At 26.9% G+C, this 19,451-nt stretch overlaps 1 protein-coding gene across 1 annotated transcript in view; it reads right to left on the bottom strand.

The window, feature by feature from the left end:
* Nucleotides 1-19,451, bottom strand: part of LOC111631087 (LARGE xylosyl- and glucuronyltransferase 1-like) — a 124,120-nt gene that overhangs the window by 29,456 nt on the left and 75,213 nt on the right. Inside the window, exons 8-12 of the mRNA XM_023375278.1 lie at nucleotides 16,714-16,797; nucleotides 16,158-16,235; nucleotides 5,476-5,607; nucleotides 2,763-2,858; nucleotides 548-577 (exon numbers count right to left, since the gene is read on the bottom strand). Of these exons, the coding sequence (XP_023231046.1) occupies nucleotides 548-577; nucleotides 2,763-2,858; nucleotides 5,476-5,607; nucleotides 16,158-16,235; nucleotides 16,714-16,797 (420 nt within the window). The remainder of the gene's footprint in view (nucleotides 1-547; nucleotides 578-2,762; nucleotides 2,859-5,475; nucleotides 5,608-16,157; nucleotides 16,236-16,713; nucleotides 16,798-19,451) is intronic.

Here is a 19,451-nt window from a genome sequence, read left to right as displayed (position 1 = left end):
AGCAGACAAACAAACATCCTAATTTATACATATATACGAAGTGTCTCAATTAAAAGTTTCATAACTTCTAAGAGGGATAGGGTGCATCCCAACGACTCAGAATCATATAGCAATGCATGGTCAGAAATGCTTTCCTGAAGCAGTAGATGGCATTGCGCAAAAGTTCCAAGTGTTCTTGCAGGGAATCGTCATTTCGCACAAGGACGCAGAGTTAGCCAATATGCATTTGGTGTACGGGGCTGCAGATTGCAGTGGGCCAGCTGCACAGTGCTTGTACGCGAAACAATATTCAATGAGGCATATTCCCAACCATAATTTCTTTGCAAGCCTGCACCAGAAGTTAGCTGTTTCAGGAAAGCATTTCCGACCCTGCAGTGCTATATGATTCCAAGTCGTCAGTATATACCTTATCCCTCTTAGATATTCTGAAACGTTTAACTGAGACATCCTGTATATATACATACATACATACATACATACATATGNTAATTTAATTAATTATATTAAATTATAATAAAAGTATTACAAATAATAGATTTATACTCACTTTTAAATCTTGAACCTCTGTATAACATAACTAAAAAAAGTAGTAAAAAAATTAGTTTTAATTACAAGGCATTAATAGAAAAAGACAATTATCATTATTATTATTATTAATTCACTTAATCTATTTTTGATAAAAGCAATACAATATAGTTTTAAATATGGAAAATAGTATTATTATACAACTTGTTGCTTTGAACTTCAAAATATAAATGAAGAAAAACTGAAAAAACTTAAGCTATGTAAAAATTTTCTTACTTGTGCAATATTCATTAACTCTCTTCAAAACTTTTAACTATATTTTTTGCATAAAACTAAATAAATCTGTAAATTTTATGAAATAATTATCTTTATATGTTTAGATAAGTATGATATACAATTGAACCTCTGCAAAGTAAGGGAATATGTATTATGCATTTTGTTTTTACTTAATATACTGTATACTATAGCTTTAATCCTATGTAAATTTTTGTAAGTTAGAAAAATACTAAAAAAAAATGTTAAATACAGTATACATATAACTAACACCTTATTCTTGCTGAGAAAAATATAATTTATTTGTTCAAATTTGTTCTAAACCTGAGGATGGCCTGTGAATCAGGCTGAAAACGTTTGTTTCAAATAAATTATATTTTTCTCAGCAAGAATAAGGTATTAGTTATATGTATAGTGATTTGCTGAGTACTTTATGATATTGTTAAATACAGTATTAAAAAAGACAGTAAATCATTTGGAAAAAGGGGGAAAATCAAAGCATACAAATGCACAGGAAAATTTCACACTAACATTATCAAAACTGTAAAAAGCTGACAGATTGGCAACAGTAGCATCACCTATACTATAAAAATTTACTTTATTTCATACTTTTGAAAATATTTTAAAAATTACAGACTTAGCAATAAAAACATACAAGTTGCAAAAAATGTAAAAAACTGAAATTTAATCTATGAGAAAATTTATATGTAAACTAAATGGAAAAAATCTAGCAACAAGTTATGTAACTTTCTCAGCTATTATGAGATTTTATTAAAGATAAAACTTTTATATTATTAAGAAAAAAACTAAAATTGTATGTGGCGCCATCTGTTATCAGATTTTGTTATAAAAACTTTTTATATTTTTAATTACTATAAAATGGCAAAAAGCTTAATTTTGAGGGCAAGGATGAGTTTTATGAAAAAGTGTAAATGTTAATAATGAATAAAATCCTCATTATGTCCTACCCCTCTCGAGATACATGACCTTTTACCCCCAAAATTTAATATCATCAATGTCCATCATATGCAAGCCCCCATACCAAATTTCATTTCCTAATGTATTTCACACATATTCATAGAATTTTTTTTGTTGTTTTTTGATTTTTTTGGATTCAGGAAGTCTCAAAAGATGGAGATTTGCAAAAAAAGCTGAGGGTCAAATTTTATATGATTCTACTATTTTCCCTTATATATAACAGCTGGAAAAAGTAAAATTGGGAGCAGAAAAATATGACAAATTGTGGGAAAATGGAAATTCCAGAAACATATATACAGGGATCAATTGTATAATTGTTCTAATAATCTAATTTAAAAAATTCATAAGCTATTCTGGATCTAATCTGCAACTCTAATTTTTATATCTATTACCCATTGTCTTAAAGAAGTAGATGTCTCCTTGTTCTTAGTCACTAAATAGTAGGTTCTTTAATCCTCTTATCTAATGAACAGTAAGTAGAATCTTTATAATAAAGGCTTTCTTATTTGTCAATTCTGTTAAATAGCTTCAATGCATCCCTTTATTTTATCAAATCTAATTTGTCTTTAATAGTTCTCAATATAGTCACAACTAATGGAAATCTAATGCATACTCTGAAATCTGTACCTTTTATAAATAGTCTAATAATAGAAGCTAAATATTTTCCCGTGACTAATAAAATTTTTGCCTTCTTCTATCACACACTCACCTTAATGCTTTAAATATTCTATCCAAGAGGTTTAAGTATAATTTAATTAAGTTTTCAATTACTTTCAATTGTAAAAAAAATGTGAAATTGCTATCCTTCTAATTCTATCAAATTCTTTTAGTTGTTTCTAAAGTAATGAATGCTTAATAGCTCTTTTTTAAACACAGGAAAGGCACTAATTTGAACTTTTAATAATGATTATATATTTATATTCATTATTAAATATATTTAGAAACTTAAACTGACATCAAAAATAATGAATTAATAATTTTCATACCTCACTCAAAGTATTATCACTAAGTTGAACATTCCATTGGCATGGTAGACGATATATTAAATATGGATGTTGCTTCAAAACAGCATTAAATATATCCTAAAATATAAATGAATATATTAGAGCATATATTAACAATACATATATTAACTATCTATTACAGTAACAAAATAAGAAAAACTGTTATTCAAATATCATTGAGAATTTAATATCATAGTAGAGTATCAATTATCCAATTCAGGACTGGGGTTGTTCAGATAATTAATCATTTACAAAAAAATATATTAAACACAAAACTGTACTGTATATAATTTGTATCACATGTCTTACAAATACATACCTTACATAATGTAATACATTAAACTAGGCCTACAGTTCAGTTTGGCAGGGAGGGGAAAAGTGCTGCAATGCCACAGCTATAGTGGAAATTTGAATTTGCCGACTGGAATGCTTTCGGTTAACCAATGTTTTGGTTGATCTGTATTCGGATAATCAATGCTCTACTGTACTAATAAGTTTAGGGGACAGTACAACAATTAATATTGTAGAAGAGTTTTAAAAAGTATAAAATAGAGTAGTTAAATAAATAAGTCATCTGTTTCATCAAATAAGTAATTTGATGGAATGAATGCAAATCATAAAATATCAATGAAGAATGTGGAAAACAGATGAATAAGCAATATAAAATACAAAAATAAATATATAATAAACTCCTTTAAAGGAGTAATATTTGTGAATAATAAAAAGAAAAATAAAACTTTTTGTAATATTTACAATTATTTTAGAGGTTGGATCAGTTAAAACTAGTTAGTGCTGTGTCAATAACCAATCTATCAAACCAAAATTAATATATGTTTACAATATCTACAGTGAAACTTGTGTAAACCAGAATCATACAGTATCAAAATTATTTCCATTTTGAATGGGTTGTTTTTAACACAGAAAATTGTTGCGTTCCTTAAAATTTTTCCTATTTGGGTAGGTTTCCATTTCATTGAGGCTATCTTTTGGTCAGGTTTTACTATATATCAATATCCAAATACCTGAAATATTGATAAACATTGAAAGACTCTCAATATCAAGCATAATATTGTTATCAAAATTTTGGTTTAGCACAGCTCTAAAACTAGTATCTAGTTTTATATCTCAAAATAATACTTGACAGTAACTATAAATGCTTAAAAAATTAGAATGTTGGAATCTGGTCAGAAGATGAGTTTTAGCTCAAAAGCACCGAGTTTTCTCAGTATTATTTCTTTACAAGCATTCAATTATATATAAAACGGGTATGCATTTCTGTATATGTATTTACATTCAACACTTTGTATATGCCTTAAATATATTTTTAAAAAGTTTAATTTATTCATTAATTAAGTATAAAAAGTTTTAAATTCTGAATATTTTTGTTACAACTAATCAGCATTCTTGTGATGACAAACAGTTATTGAATATATTTTAACCACACCATCTTGTAAAATAACTTATTAATGAGACAATTTTTTATGATAAAAATGATGGTATATTGAAATAATTATTTTTATGGAAATATTTTGACAATTGCTTGAATACAATACAATTGTTTAAAAATAATGTTCTTTGAAAAAATCTTTAGAACCATTAGAATTCCATCTTCAAAGTAGAAGAAAATAGACTATACTATACTATATGGAAGAAAAAAGCTATATACCATACTTTAGAGGGAGAAAAAATCAGCATTAATATGTTTTAACAAAACAAATAATGTTTTTCTTTCATAATATTGTTTATACATTCCTTTACTTCAGTTTAACACATTCAACCATAACTGATATTTAATTAAAACTTTTATAGAAGATGGAATGACCTGTAAACGATGAATATATGATACCTAAAATGTATTATCTGCTTCGTTTTGTAAAACAAGAATTTTCAACTGGTGTGCCACAAAATTTTTTGAAGGTTTATTAAATAAATTATTTTCAAAAGTAGCCAAAAGAACAATAAGTGTACATGTCAAAATTAAAACTTCTTTAAATTGATTATACAAGTTTTTCATTGTTATAATAAATAAACATATACATAATGTAGTAAAAAATATATACTCTTAAGCAAAATTATATGTGCATAACACCAGGTTATTTCATTTAAAATGAAATTTTCTTTAAATGCAAAATTTATCCATAATTGTATATATAATTTAATATGTTTAGTTCAAATTATTTTAACTTGAAAATAGTGGGACATGGGCAGGTTTCTATAGGCAATTATGCCACTTTTAAATGCAAATTAAGTCTTCATGTTAATTGCTTTTCTTAGATCAGATATCTCATTAAATGTTTAATTATAATAAACCAAAAATAAATAAGATTTTTTAAGAATTTTAATTATTATCTATTTATCAGAAATTGCTTTGTGTTAATAAATAAATAATGAAAAATACAATCTTTCTTCTTACTCTTTTTTTAATCATTATAATTTAAGTGTGTCACAAAAATTTAATTATAGGTTCAAGTATACCATGACATGAAAAAGGTTGAAAAACAGCATCATGAAACATTCTATTACATTTTTCCAACTCGAACATATTTAATAATATTTATATCAATTACAAACATGCAATGACATTAAAAAGTGTATTAATTTAATTTCATTAATTAAACCAGATTTTAAAATCATTTATATTAGTTTAAAAATGCTAATGTTAACATATAGAAAACAAAAAAAAAAAAAATTTAACCTGATCAGCTAAAGATGTAGATAACATGCTAAAAAGTTCTTTTTCAGCAGTCATTCTCCATGTATGCATCCATCCCAATTCTCTTAACAATTGCAAGTGAAGAAGAATTACTCCAGTATTAAAACCTCGTCCCTGTTAAATACAAAAAATGAGATTTAACTATATATATATATATATTTAGAAAAATCTATAAAATAATTGATATAATTTTAATTAAAGTAAAATTGAAATCATACTCAATAAAACAATATTTAAATTCATATTTTAAAAAAAAATAATCAATTCAAATTTTACCTAAAAGAAATATAAATTACAAATTTTAGTTTGTACTTAAACTTATTATGTCCAACTGTTAAATAAATATCAAAACAGTAAAAAATGATATTGCTTTAAATGTTTACTCTATAAAATTAATAAAAAGATATTAATCTAGATTGAAAATGAAAGTGTTAATTACAGCCCAATTTTAATTTAGCACTACCATTTGTATTTCTGAAACTGGCACTAGATTAAACATGGCACTAAACTGAGAAACTTCAAACAATAAGAATTATATATATTAATGAGGTTATCTACAAATTTAAGTTTGAATGTTTGAAAAACATGTGATTTGGTTATAATGTATAATTGTAATAATTAAAATAGAAGAAATTTTTTCCATCGTTCTCCATTTAATATTTACATGAAAATCCATTCACATTCATTGGCACTTTACGAGAATCATGCTCTTTACAAGGAATTACTGTTAAGTTTAGCTATACTTTTATATTATACTTATTTATGATTAAAATATGAAAAAGAATTCCTTCATTCAAAATCAACTAGAATAAGAAAACAAAAGATACATTAATAGAAATTCTATATGCCAAATTAAAATTTATTTATTTCTAATCATCAAAATTATTCAAAAGAATTGAAACAAATATGTTAATCAAAAATTATAAAAAAACAACAGATAATAAAATACATAAAGCTTTCACATTATTTTCAAAAACTAAGATATAATTCTTCTTAATTTTTAAGAGATATAAGCATTAAGAAAGTCTTTCTTGTATGCTTATAATGAACATTTGGCTAGGCCAACAATAAAACCATTCTGGTGATGAATACGTGTTGACATCTTTTTTGTAAAAATATCAGAGGTTTTGACTAGGACTTGAACTCAGATTCCCAGAGTTGCATCTTAAATGTCATTACTATCTCAGAAATCCAGCTATTGAATGTATTTTCTCATATCAATTTAATATTTCCATTTATTAATATAATTTAAATAAAAATATTTTAAAATAAAATAACTTACTGGAATTTAATTAAAATAATCAAACCACCTTACTATTTCCAGCAACGTATTTAATAAATTTAAAAACGTTTTCGACTATATTTAATAGTCTTCATCAGTTAAGAACTTTAAAACGGAAAACGAACGTAAAATAGAATGTAAGCTATACAACGGTTTAAAAATTAAAATTAATTACGTAAAACATAAATAAAATAAAATATTAAGAAATTAATCGTGGTAACGAATGAAATTAAATTAAAATAATTAAAAAATAAAAATTAATCGTCATGGTAAAAAGATTTCCATGCGCAGGATAGACTTTCTGCGTCTCTATGGTTGATGCATCCTTTGTTGATATGCGCCTTGTAAATTTCAAGTTTTTCAATATGTTTAAGGACTTGTTTGTTGGTGGCTGTCCTAATTATAGATGCTTTGTCCCAATGTACATTAATATCTTGATGTTTAGCAAAGGCTGCAAGGACGGTGCTGTCCACGTTTTTAGTAATAGAATATTTATGTTCTTTAATCCTCTGTTTTAAAAGTCTCATGGTGGCACCAACGTAAACTAGCTCTGAATTAAAACGGCGATCACTTAATGGAATAGAATAAACTCCTGTAGTATTGTAACTGTTTCCTTTCTTCTTGTCATTTCGTAAAATTCTATAAATCGTCGGATTACGACGATAGGTAACTCTTAAATTATTCTTTTGAGATACTTTTTTAATCATCGATTGAAGGAAAGGAATATAGTTGAGAACTACTCTTCGTCCTTGATTCTTAGTTGTAGGTTGCATATTTGTTTGATTACAAAATTTATCAATAAGAGCATTAATTTCACTTATACGATATCCCTGTTGTACAGCTATTGTACGTATGTTATTTAATTCTCTGTGTGTGTCAACCATACTCGTACAATGGGTATAGGCCCGCTTTATCCATGATCGAAAGGCTGCATTCTTAAAATTATGAGGATCAAAGGAATTCTTCGGTATAATAATAGGAAGATAGCTAGGCTTTCGATAAATATTTGTCCATATTTCACCATATTTACAAGTTATGGACAGATCCAGAAAATTTACGTTAATTTCACTTATCTGTTCCAATGATAAAGTTACACCATACGGGTTGTTATTCATTTTGTTAAGGAAATATTGAGCGCTATTATTATTCCTCCAAATGATGAAAACATCATCCACGTATCTTGCATATACAAGTATGTCATTTATAAAGACGGGCAGAACATTACTTTCTAATCGCCGTAATACTAGTTCACATAATAACGGAGATATCGGACTCCCCATTGGAACCCCTCTTTCTTGTAAATATGTGTTCCCTTCAAATGCAAAAAACGAAGTATAACAAATTAGGTGTGCAAGCTCTAAAATATGTTGGTGGTACTTCGTTGCATTATTAATGTTAGTAAGAAGGAAGTCTCTCAGCTCACAAAAACAAGGTGGTAATTTTATAGATGGAAATAAAGATTTAAAATCCATCACGGTCATAACTTCATTATCTTCAAGGCTAATGTTTCGGAGCTTTTCCACCAGTTGAACAGAGTTATTAATAGCATAAGGGTAATCTTGAATCCTTGGTCGGATAAATTTAACCAGTTGTTTCTCAATTGCAAAAGTAGGGGATCCACATTTCTGTATAACAGGACGTATAAGGCAGTCAGGCTTATGAGTTTTTCCAAAGGCGAAAATTCTCGGTGTTCTCGGTGCTTGTACTACAGAGTTATGCATTCGTAAATAGCAAGCTAAAGGGGTTGAAGAGAATTTTTTAACTCTTTGTTGTAGTGATTCTAAATACTTGTCAGGAGCAGGCTGGCACTCGGTTTCTCTTATTAAAAGAAGTTCCTACAACCAAAAACAGGAATACATCAGAGAAACCGAGTGCCAGCCTGCTCCTGACAAGTATTTAGAATCACTACAACAAAGAGTTAAAAAATTCTCTTCAATCCCTTTAGCTTGCTATTTACGAATGCATAACTCTGTAATACAAGCACCGAGAACACCGAGAATTTTCGCCTTTGGAAAAACTCATAAGCCTGACTGCCTTATACGTCCTGTTATACAGAAATGTGGATCCCCTACTTTTGCAATTGAGAAACAACTGNAACCCCTTTAGCTTGCTATTTACGAATGCATAACTCTGTAGTACAAGCACCGAGAACACCGAGAATTTTCGCCTTTGGAAAAACTCATAAGCCTGACTGCCTTATACGTCCTGTTATACAGAAATGTGGATCCCCTACTTTTGCAATTGAGAAACAACTGGTTAAATTTATCCGACCAAGGATTCAAGATTACCCTTATGCTATTAATAACTCTGTTCAACTGGTGGAAAAGCTCCGAAACATTAGCCTTGAAGATAATGAAGTTATGACCGTGATGGATTTTAAATCTTTATTTCCATCTATAAAATTACCGCCTTGTTTTTGCGAGCTGAGAGACTTCCTTCTTACTAACATTAATAATGCAACGAAGTACCACCAACATATTTTAGAGCTTGCACACCTAATTTGTTATACTTCGTTTTTTGCATTTGAAGGGAACACATATTTACAAGAAAGAGGGGTTCCAATGGGGAGTCCGATATCTCCGTTATTATGTGAACTAGTATTACGGCGATTAGAAAGTAATGTTCTGCCCGTCTTTATAAATGACATACTTGTATATGCAAGATACGTGGATGATGTTTTCATCATTTGGAGGAATAATAATAGCGCTCAATATTTCCTTAACAAAATGAATAACAACCCGTATGGTGTAACTTTATCATTGGAACAGATAAGTGAAATTAACGTAAATTTTCTGGATCTGTCCATAACTTGTAAATATGGTGAAATATGGACAAATATTTATCGAAAGCCTAGCTATCTTCCTATTATTATACCGAAGAATTCCTTTGATCCTCATAATTTTAAGAATGCAGCCTTTCGATCATGGATAAAGCGGGCCTATACCCATTGTACGAGTATGGTTGACACACACAGAGAATTAAATAACATACGTACAATAGCTGTACAACAGGGATATCGTATAAGTGAAATTAATGCTCTTATTGATAAATTTTGTAATCAAACAAATATGCAACCTACAACTAAGAATCAAGGACGAAGAGTAGTTCTCAACTATATTCCTTTCCTTCAATCGATGATTAAAAAAGTATCTCAAAAGAATAATTTAAGAGTTACCTATCGTCGTAATCCGACGATTTATAGAATTTTACGAAATGACAAGAAGAAAGGAAACAGTTACAATACTACAGGAGTTTATTCTATTCCATTAAGTGATCGCCGTTTTAATTCAGAGCTAGTTTACGTTGGTGCCACCATGAGACTTTTAAAACAGAGGATTAAAGAACATAAATATTCTATTACTAAAAACGTGGACAGCACCGTCCTTGCAGCCTTTGCTAAACATCAAGATATTAATGTACATTGGGACAAAGCATCTATAATTAGGACAGCCACCAACAAACAAGTCCTTAAACATATTGAAAAACTTGAAATTTACAAGGCGCATATCAACAAAGGATGCATCAACCATAGAGACGCAGAAAGTCTATCCTGCGCATGGAAATCTTTTTACCATGACGATTAATTTTATTTTTTAATTATTTTAATTTAATTTCATTCGTTACCACGATTAATTTCTTAATATTTTATTTTTGTGTTTTATTTACGTTTTACGTAATTAATTTTAATTTTTTAAACCGTTGTATAGCTTACATTCTATTTTACGTTCGTTTTCCGTTTTAAAGTTCTTAACTGATGAAGACTATTAAATATAGTCAAAAACGTTTTTAAATTTATTAAATACGTTGCTGGAAATAGTAAGGTGGTTTGATTATGTTAAAAATATTTTATTTCAAAAAGTTATTTTAAGCCACTTTTTTTCATATTAAGACCAAGTACAGGTGTTTAGAATGCCAAAGTAACTGTAAAAAATTTTTATGTAGACATTATTTAAACTAAATAAGTATTATTTTTATTGCAATAATATTAAGTTTTTAAAAATCAAACTAATTTATAAATTTAAACTGAAAATTTTCAGGCTTCTATCATTTAGCTATAAATTAACAGATAAACATAATGACATAATTTTAAATAAAGCAAAAATACTTACTAATGCTGGCCAAGGTCTATGATTTTTCCAAAGTTTCCCTAAATACCAATCACTTTGATTTTCAACAAGTCCAATTGCCTAGGGAAAAATTATTGCATGAGTTGTATAAAAATAAATATTAAAATTAAATTATTTATTATTTTAAGCACAGATTTAAGCCTTTAAAACAAACCAATTGAAAAAACATTTTGGATGCTAAAATATGATTAAAAAAATTTGAATGTAATAAAGATTTTTGTAATTTGAACATTTTGGTATTTCTAAAGTATAACGATTCAAAACAATACAAAATTTTTATTGCATTGCTGATTATAGACAATTCTGATAGTTGAAATTATAAATATATTATTACAGTTAATAAAAACTGTTAAAATATTAATAATTAAAGATGATTAATTAATGACAGAGTTTATATACAAAGAATTCACTAAATTTTATATAAATTAACAATTAGAAACTTAAAATAAATTAATCATATTAATAGGGTCTGTTTTGTTAAGTTTAATGTTTGAAGTTTTTTACACTAAACATTAAATTAAATAAGACAAATTCATACTTGTTTTGATGAAAATTTATGAAAAATTCTCCATAATTCAGCTACATCAGTTGCAAATGTTACATCAGTATCTAAGACAATTACCTAAAAAATAAAACACACTAAATTAAATTTAAGAATTTATATTATAAGCATTACATGTAGTCGATATACAAAGACAATTCATAAAAATCCATTAAATATCAGAGTAATAACAAACAAACTAGATGTAATTTGATTTTCAAATACTGTAATTAATTACAGTAAATACAATTTGGAACTTTGTCTTTTATAAAAGTAATCCTAAAATAAAAGGTGACTTAATAAACCAGCAACAAGTTGCTCAACTTCCCCAGCACCATCTATTATCATATTTTATTTAAAAAACTTGTTATACTTTTAACTATTATATAATGGCAAAAAGCTTACTTTTCAGGGATAAGTTTTATAAAAAATAGTAAATGTTAATAACATCTTGTTCTTATATGTTCTGAATTTTTGAATTTAAATATATGTATTCCATTTTTGGAACACAAATTTTCCAATTCTATAATTCAACCTGTAAAATCTGTGTTATGATTAACTAATTATTTTCTGAACACGTTTAAAGTTAATAACAAGTAAAATTGTCATTAAGTCTGACCCTACTGGAGATACACAAGACACACCCCTTGACTTTAACCACCAAAATTTAATAGCATCAATCCTCCTAATAAACAAACCTCCCTGCAAAAGTTCCAAAGTTTTCAATAAAAAGTACAGGAGTTATTAAATTTCTAACAGAGTGAATAAAATTGTACCCTCACACACACAAATTATGCACAATTGTTTTTTTTCTCATTTCTCAATGTTTCAAGGTATCCCAAGTCCAGAAATGTAAAAATCTCGGGGGTCACTTTTTGCCAGATTGCCATACTTTCCCTCTGTATAACAGCCAGAAAAGTAAAAAATACAGTAGTAGAAAGAATTTTAAAACATTTTGGTAAAAATAAATTTCAATCAGGTATTCTAGAAAAAAACTGGGAAAAGATTACTTTATATATATACATATTATAATTTTATTACAGTTTAAACAAAGACAATATTTAAAACAAATATTTGAAAACTTATTTATATGAAAATTTAAAAAATTTAACTTATTGTCAAATAATGGTAACAAATATGAATAACAACCAATTGCAGCTAATAAACTAACTTTATTATGATTATTAATATATTTCATTTATTTTAGTTGATCCCACTCCATAATGATAATATGTTGAACTTGTTGAGAACACTTGTAAATAAATTTTCAAGTTTGTTTAAATTTCTTCTTCTTTTTAATATTGTAATAATACTATAAAATAGGTACTTTTTATATTCACTTATATACTAAGTTATCCAATGTTCTTGAATTAACAATTATCAGACATGTATATATCAGTTATTAAATCTAAAACTCGCAATGCGTCTGCATGGTAAGCAGGAGTTGTGGGTTCAAGTCCAGCTCCAGGCCAATTTTTTCTTCCAGTATTTCTAAATTATNTATATACAAAGAATTCACTAAATTTTATATAAATTAACAATTAGAAACTTAAAATAAATTAATCATATTAATAGGGTCTGTTTTGTTAAGTTTAATGTTTGAAGTTTTTTACACTAAACATTAAATTAAATAAGACAAATTCATACTTGTTTTGATGAAAATTTATGAAAAATTCTCCATAATTCAGCTACATCAGTTGCAAATGTTACATCAGTATCTAAGACAATTACCTAAAAAATAAAACACACTAAATTAAATTTAAGAATTTATATTATAAGCATTACATGTAGTCGATATACAAAGACAATTCATAAAAATCCATTAAATATCAGAGTAATAACAAACAAACTAGATGTAATTTGATTTTCAAATACTGTAATTAATTACAGTAAATACAATTTGGAACTTTGTCTTTTATAAAAGTAATCCTAAAATAAAAGGTGACTTAATAAACCAGCAACAAGTTGCTCAACTTCCCCAGCACCATCTATTATCATATTTTATTTAAAAAACTTGTTATACTTTTAACTATTATATAATGGCAAAAAGCTTACTTTTCAGGGATAAGTTTTATAAAAAATAGTAAATGTTAATAACATCTTGTTCTTATATGTTCTGAATTTTTGAATTTAAATATATGTATTCCATTTTTGGAACACAAATTTTCCAATTCTATAATTCAACCTGTAAAATCTGTGTTATGATTAACTAATTATTTTCTGAACACGTTTAAAGTTAATAACAAGTAAAATTGTCATTAAGTCTGACCCTACTGGAGATACACAAGACACACCCCTTGACTTTAACCACCAAAATTTAATAGCATCAATCCTCCTAATAAACAAACCTCCCTGCAAAAGTTCCAAAGTTTTCAATAAAAAGTACAGGAGTTATTAAATTTCTAACAGAGTGAATAAAATTGTACCCTCACACACACAAATTATGCACAATTGTTTTTTTTCTCATTTCTCAATGTTTCAAGGTATCCCAAGTCCAGAAATGTAAAAATCTCGGGGGTCACTTTTTGCCAGATTGCCATACTTTCCCTCTGTATAACAGCCAGAAAAGTAAAAAATACAGTAGTAGAAAGAATTTTAAAACATTTTGGTAAAAATAAATTTCAATCAGGTATTCTAGAAAAAAACTGGGAANCACATTTACAAGAGCAAAGAAAAAGGGCGTAATATAAATTTCCGTGAATCGAACAAAATAGCGTCGGCATGGAAAGCGGCAACTTTAAAATTATAAAATTATATTTATGAGCATGCGCAATCGAGAAGAACGTGCAGTTTGGAATCTCCGTTATGCAAATTTGAAATATATTTCGATTGATAATTCGACCCTGATGAAGGTTTGTGAATCAGACCGAAAACGTTCGACAGATGTAAACTAGACTGCATTTTAAAGGTATAGTGAATTTTTGTCCAATGTACATGTTTTTACATTTAAAACTTCAGTCTCAACCTCGCTATTATTATAAATATTTTTATTAATGATTAAATATTAATACATATAACATAACTCCATTTAGACTGTCTTCAGTGGTGCAATTATACATTTCACATCATTTTACAAAATATTATATATACAGTATATAAAACCTCAAATGTTAATCTCTGTATCTAAAAAATTTTAATGAAAAATAATTAATATAGACTAGTGTAATTTAAAATAATTCATAGCAAATTAACAACAAAATACCTTTAAAGAACAATAGGCACTTTTCTTTAAGAGTTAAAGGTTAAACTTAGATTCCTCATAATACATAAAACACATCTGTCTAAGTGGCCATTCACTAATAAGGTGAGATCATGGCATAATTTCAAAAATGCTGTTTGAAGAAACAAATGCTTGTGTAACTATTTCATACCAGAACTTTCTAAAAGTGAAAACTCTATTCTTGCTTTTGTTTATGCACTATTTTGCAGTTAAAAGTTTAATTAATTTTTACTTATTTGTCTCATCAATTTTATTTAATAAACATTGTTTTTGTTCTGAAGAATGTCATCTACTAATTTTGCTGTAATATTTTTCCTGAGAGATTTAGGATTTTCAAATAATGTTCTTCCTATCCTATTTTGTTTTTTGTATGAAATTTGCTTCCACTCAAACATTTGATATCAGTGAATGAGTAAGCATCAAATGAAGCCAATGTAACTTTTATTATATTAATAATCTATATATACATATAATTATAACATAATTTTTTTCAATTCTTTCTCTTCTAACAGTCAATTATATTTGAATGATCAGTTTGAATTTGTAACAAATTATTTCAGAAAATTCATACTCCTTTTTTTCATATTATAGTGAAGCAAAAATCTGAACATGAAAAATCTAAATTTGACCATTGAAAAATCAATATTAATTTACATTTATATTTGAAAATCTGGACAAATTGAAAATCCAGATAGGTCCAGTCTCAATTAGCATAGATTTTCAATAATTTATTGTAGTTTGAATAATCATATTTTCCACAATAAAGCATAATAAAATATTTTATTATTAAAATTTAAAGTAAAATATCAATATAACTAGTATTTTATTACCATATTTTGATTTTCTAACAAATAATAATCTAAGTTTAGCTTTTTTTTTTAAAGTGAAAAATATGTATTAAAAGTTTATACATTGAACTGTATAACAGAATTAACATTTTTGAACAATTTATTCTTTTATTCTAAGTAAGTCTTCTGAAACTGAACTCTACATAATTTGAAAACATTTTAATTTTTAATGTAAGCCCTTTCTTTGTGAAAAATATGAGTGATATTTCAAGTACTAAGTATTTCATTTCATATTATGTCAATTTTATTGTATTGTCATAACTGAAGTTGCATACTGATGCAAAGTTTTTAATTTGTTTNATTAAATATAGTCGAAAACGTTTTTAAATTTATTAAATACGTTGCTGGAAATAGTAAGGTGGTTTGATTATGTTAAAAATATTTTATTTCAAAAAGTTATTTTAAGCCACTTTTTTTCATATTAAGACCAAGTACAGGTGTTTAGAATGCCAAAGTAACTGTAAAAAATTTTTATGTAGACATTATTTAAACTAAATAAGTATTATTTTTATTGCAATAATATTAAGTTTTTAAAAATCAAACTAATTTATAAATTTAAACTGAAAATTTTCAGGCTTCTATCATTTAGCTATAAATTAACAGATAAACATAATGACATAATTTTAAATAAAGCAAAAATACTTACTAATGCTGGCCAAGGTCTATGATTTTTCCAAAGTTTCCCTAAATACCAATCACTTTGATTTTCAACAAGTCCAATTGCCTAGGGAAAAATTATTGCATGAGTTGTATAAAAATAAATATTAAAATTAAATTATTTATTATTTTAAGCACAGATTTAAGCCTTTAAAACAAACCAATTGAAAAAACATTTTGGATGCTAAAATATGATTAAAAAAATTTGAATGTAATAAAGATTTTTGTAATTTGAACATTTTGGTATTTCTAAAGTATAACGATTCAAAACAATACAAAATTTTTATTGCATTGCTGATTATAGACAATTCTGATAGTTGAAATTATAAATATATTATTACAGTTAATAAAAACTGTTAAAATATTAATAATTAAAGATGATTAATTAATGACAGAGTTTATATACAAAGAATTCACTAAATTTTATATAAATTAACAATTAGAAACTTAAAATAAATTAATCATATTAATAGGGTCTGTTTTGTTAAGTTTAATGTTTGAAGTTTTTTACACTAAACATTAAATTAAATAAGACAAATTCATACTTGTTTTGATGAAAATTTATGAAAAATTCTCCATAATTCAGCTACATCAGTTGCAAATGTTACATCAGTATCTAAGACAATTACCTAAAAAATAAAACACACTAAATTAAATTTAAGAATTTATATTATAAGCATTACATGTAGTCGATATACAAAGACAATTCATAAAAATCCATTAAATATCAGAGTAATAACAAACAAACTAGATGTAATTTGATTTTCAAATACTGTAATTAATTACAGTAAATACAATTTGGAACTTTGTCTTTTATAAAAGTAATCCTAAAATAAAAGGTGACTTAATAAACCAGCAACAAGTTGCTCAACTTCCCCAGCACCATCTATTATCATATTTTATTTAAAAAACTTGTTATACTTTTAACTATTATATAATGGCAAAAAGCTTACTTTTCAGGGATAAGTTTTATAAAAAATAGTAAATGTTAATAACATCTTGTTCTTATATGTTCTGAATTTTTGAATTTAAATATATGTATTCCATTTTTGGAACACAAATTTTCCAATTCTATAATTCAACCTGTAAAATCTGTGTTATGATTAACTAATTATTTTCTGAACACGTTTAAAGTTAATAACAAGTAAAATTGTCATTAAGTCTGACCCTACTGGAGATACACAAGACACACCCCTTGACTTTAACCACCAAAATTTAATAGCATCAATCCTCCTAATAAACAAACCTCCCTGCAAAAGTTCCAAAGTTTTCAATAAAAAGTACAGGAGTTATTAAATTTCTAACAGAGTGAATAAAATTGTACCCTCACACACACAAATTATGCACAATTGTTTTTTTTCTCATTTCTCAATGTTTCAAGGTATCCCAAGTCCAGAAATGTAAAAATCTCGGGGGTCACTTTTTGCCAGATTGCCATACTTTCCCTCTGTATAACAGCCAGAAAAGTAAAAAATACAGTAGTAGAAAGAATTTTAAAACATTTTGGTAAAAATAAATTTCAATCAGGTATTCTAGAAAAAAACTGGGAAAAGATTACTTTATATATATACATATTATAATTTTATTACAGTTTAAACAAAGACAATATTTAAAACAAATATTTGAAAACTTATTTATATGAAAATTTAAAAAATTTAACTTATTGTCAAATAATGGTAACAAATATGAATAACAACCAATTGCAGCTAATAAACTAACTTTATTATGATTATTAATATATTTCATTTATTTTAGTTGATCCCACTCCATAATGATAATATGTTGAACTTGTTGAGAACACTTGTAAATAAATTTTCAAGTTTGTTTAAATTTCTTCTTCTTTTTAATATTGTAATAATACTATAAAATAGGTACTTTTTATATTCACTTATATACTAAGTTATCCAATGTTCTTGAATTAACAATTATCAGACATGTATATATCAGTTATTAAATCTAAAACTCGCAATGCGTCTGCATGGTAAGCAGGAGTTGTGGGTTCAAGTCCAGCTCCAGGCCAATTTTTTCTTCCAGTATTTCTAAATTATTTAAATTAATTAATTAAAAATTATAATTATTAAAGTTAATAAGAGAGTGTGCCTAATGCCTCCCTCTAATGCCAAATTGGTAACATAATTTATTTAGTAATATACCCATATCTAGCCTGATAGAATTCGGCATTGGTTGGTGTCTAGTTATTAAATCATTATATAATAATTTAATAAATAAAAATGATTCTGAAAGGAAAATTATACAATATATTATGTTATCTGCAATGCTAAAAGTTATGAAATAAGAATAATTATTAGTGAGGTTGAGGCCGAAGTTTTAAATGCAAAAACATGTACGTCGGACATTCGGCTCCACTTTCCTGTAAGCCTAGAAGTTTGACAATGGTGTTTGGATAGTCGGTGGAATCATGCTCAACATTCCAAACACCATTGTCAAACTTCTAGGCTTACAGGAAAGCGGTGCTGAACGTCCAATGTACATGCTATTCATTCTATCTCTAACTGCATTACTATTTAACAAAAATTCACTATACCTTTAAAATGCAGTCTAGTTTACATCTGTCGAACGTTTTCGGTCTGATTCACAAACCTTCATCAGGATCGAATTATCAATCGAAATATATTTCAAATTTGCATAACGGAGATTCCAAACTGCACGTTCTTCTCGATTGCGCATGCTCATAAATATAATTTTATAATTTTAAAGTTGCCGCTTTCCATGCCGACGCTATTTTGTTCGATTCACGGAAATTTATATTACGCCCTTTTTCTTTGCTCTTGTAAATGTGCCAGGCTTCTGCATATTTTAGATGTTTTATATTTTTCACTTTTTGTATGACATCTGCCTTGCTCCATTTGATGTCGATCTCTGTTGGATCTGCTATCGCGTAATTGGCCAAAGCCGTGACTGGTTGTTTAAAGCTTACATTCTTTTTGTGCTCCTTCAATCTTTCATTTAATGATCTTTTAGTGGCTCCTATATAATATAACTCCTTATTTAGCCTCCTATCATACAACGGTATTCTGTATACACCTGGGATCAGCCTCCTGTCAACGGGTGTTTTGTCGTTTCTTAGCATTTGAAATATTGTCGTGTTTCTCTTATATGCTATTTTCTTGTTGCTTTCTATTCCTATTTTTCTGTAAATGTTACTTAACTGAGCCCTGTATTCCATTACAGTGAACTCCTTTTTCTCTCTTTTAACTTTACTTTTATTGCCTTCTTTTTCTGCTCGTATTAAGGCTTTTATTTTATTCTCCTTAATTCCTAC

Source organism: Centruroides sculpturatus, unplaced genomic scaffold (genome assembly GCF_000671375.1).
Source record: "Centruroides sculpturatus isolate CEXI.00-Female unplaced genomic scaffold, Cexi_2.0 scaffold671, whole genome shotgun sequence".
NCBI classification, from domain to species: Eukaryota; Metazoa; Arthropoda; class Arachnida; order Scorpiones; family Buthidae; genus Centruroides; species Centruroides sculpturatus.
Note: the sequence above shows the minus strand (reverse complement) of the source record. Positions and strands in the feature narration are given on the sequence as shown.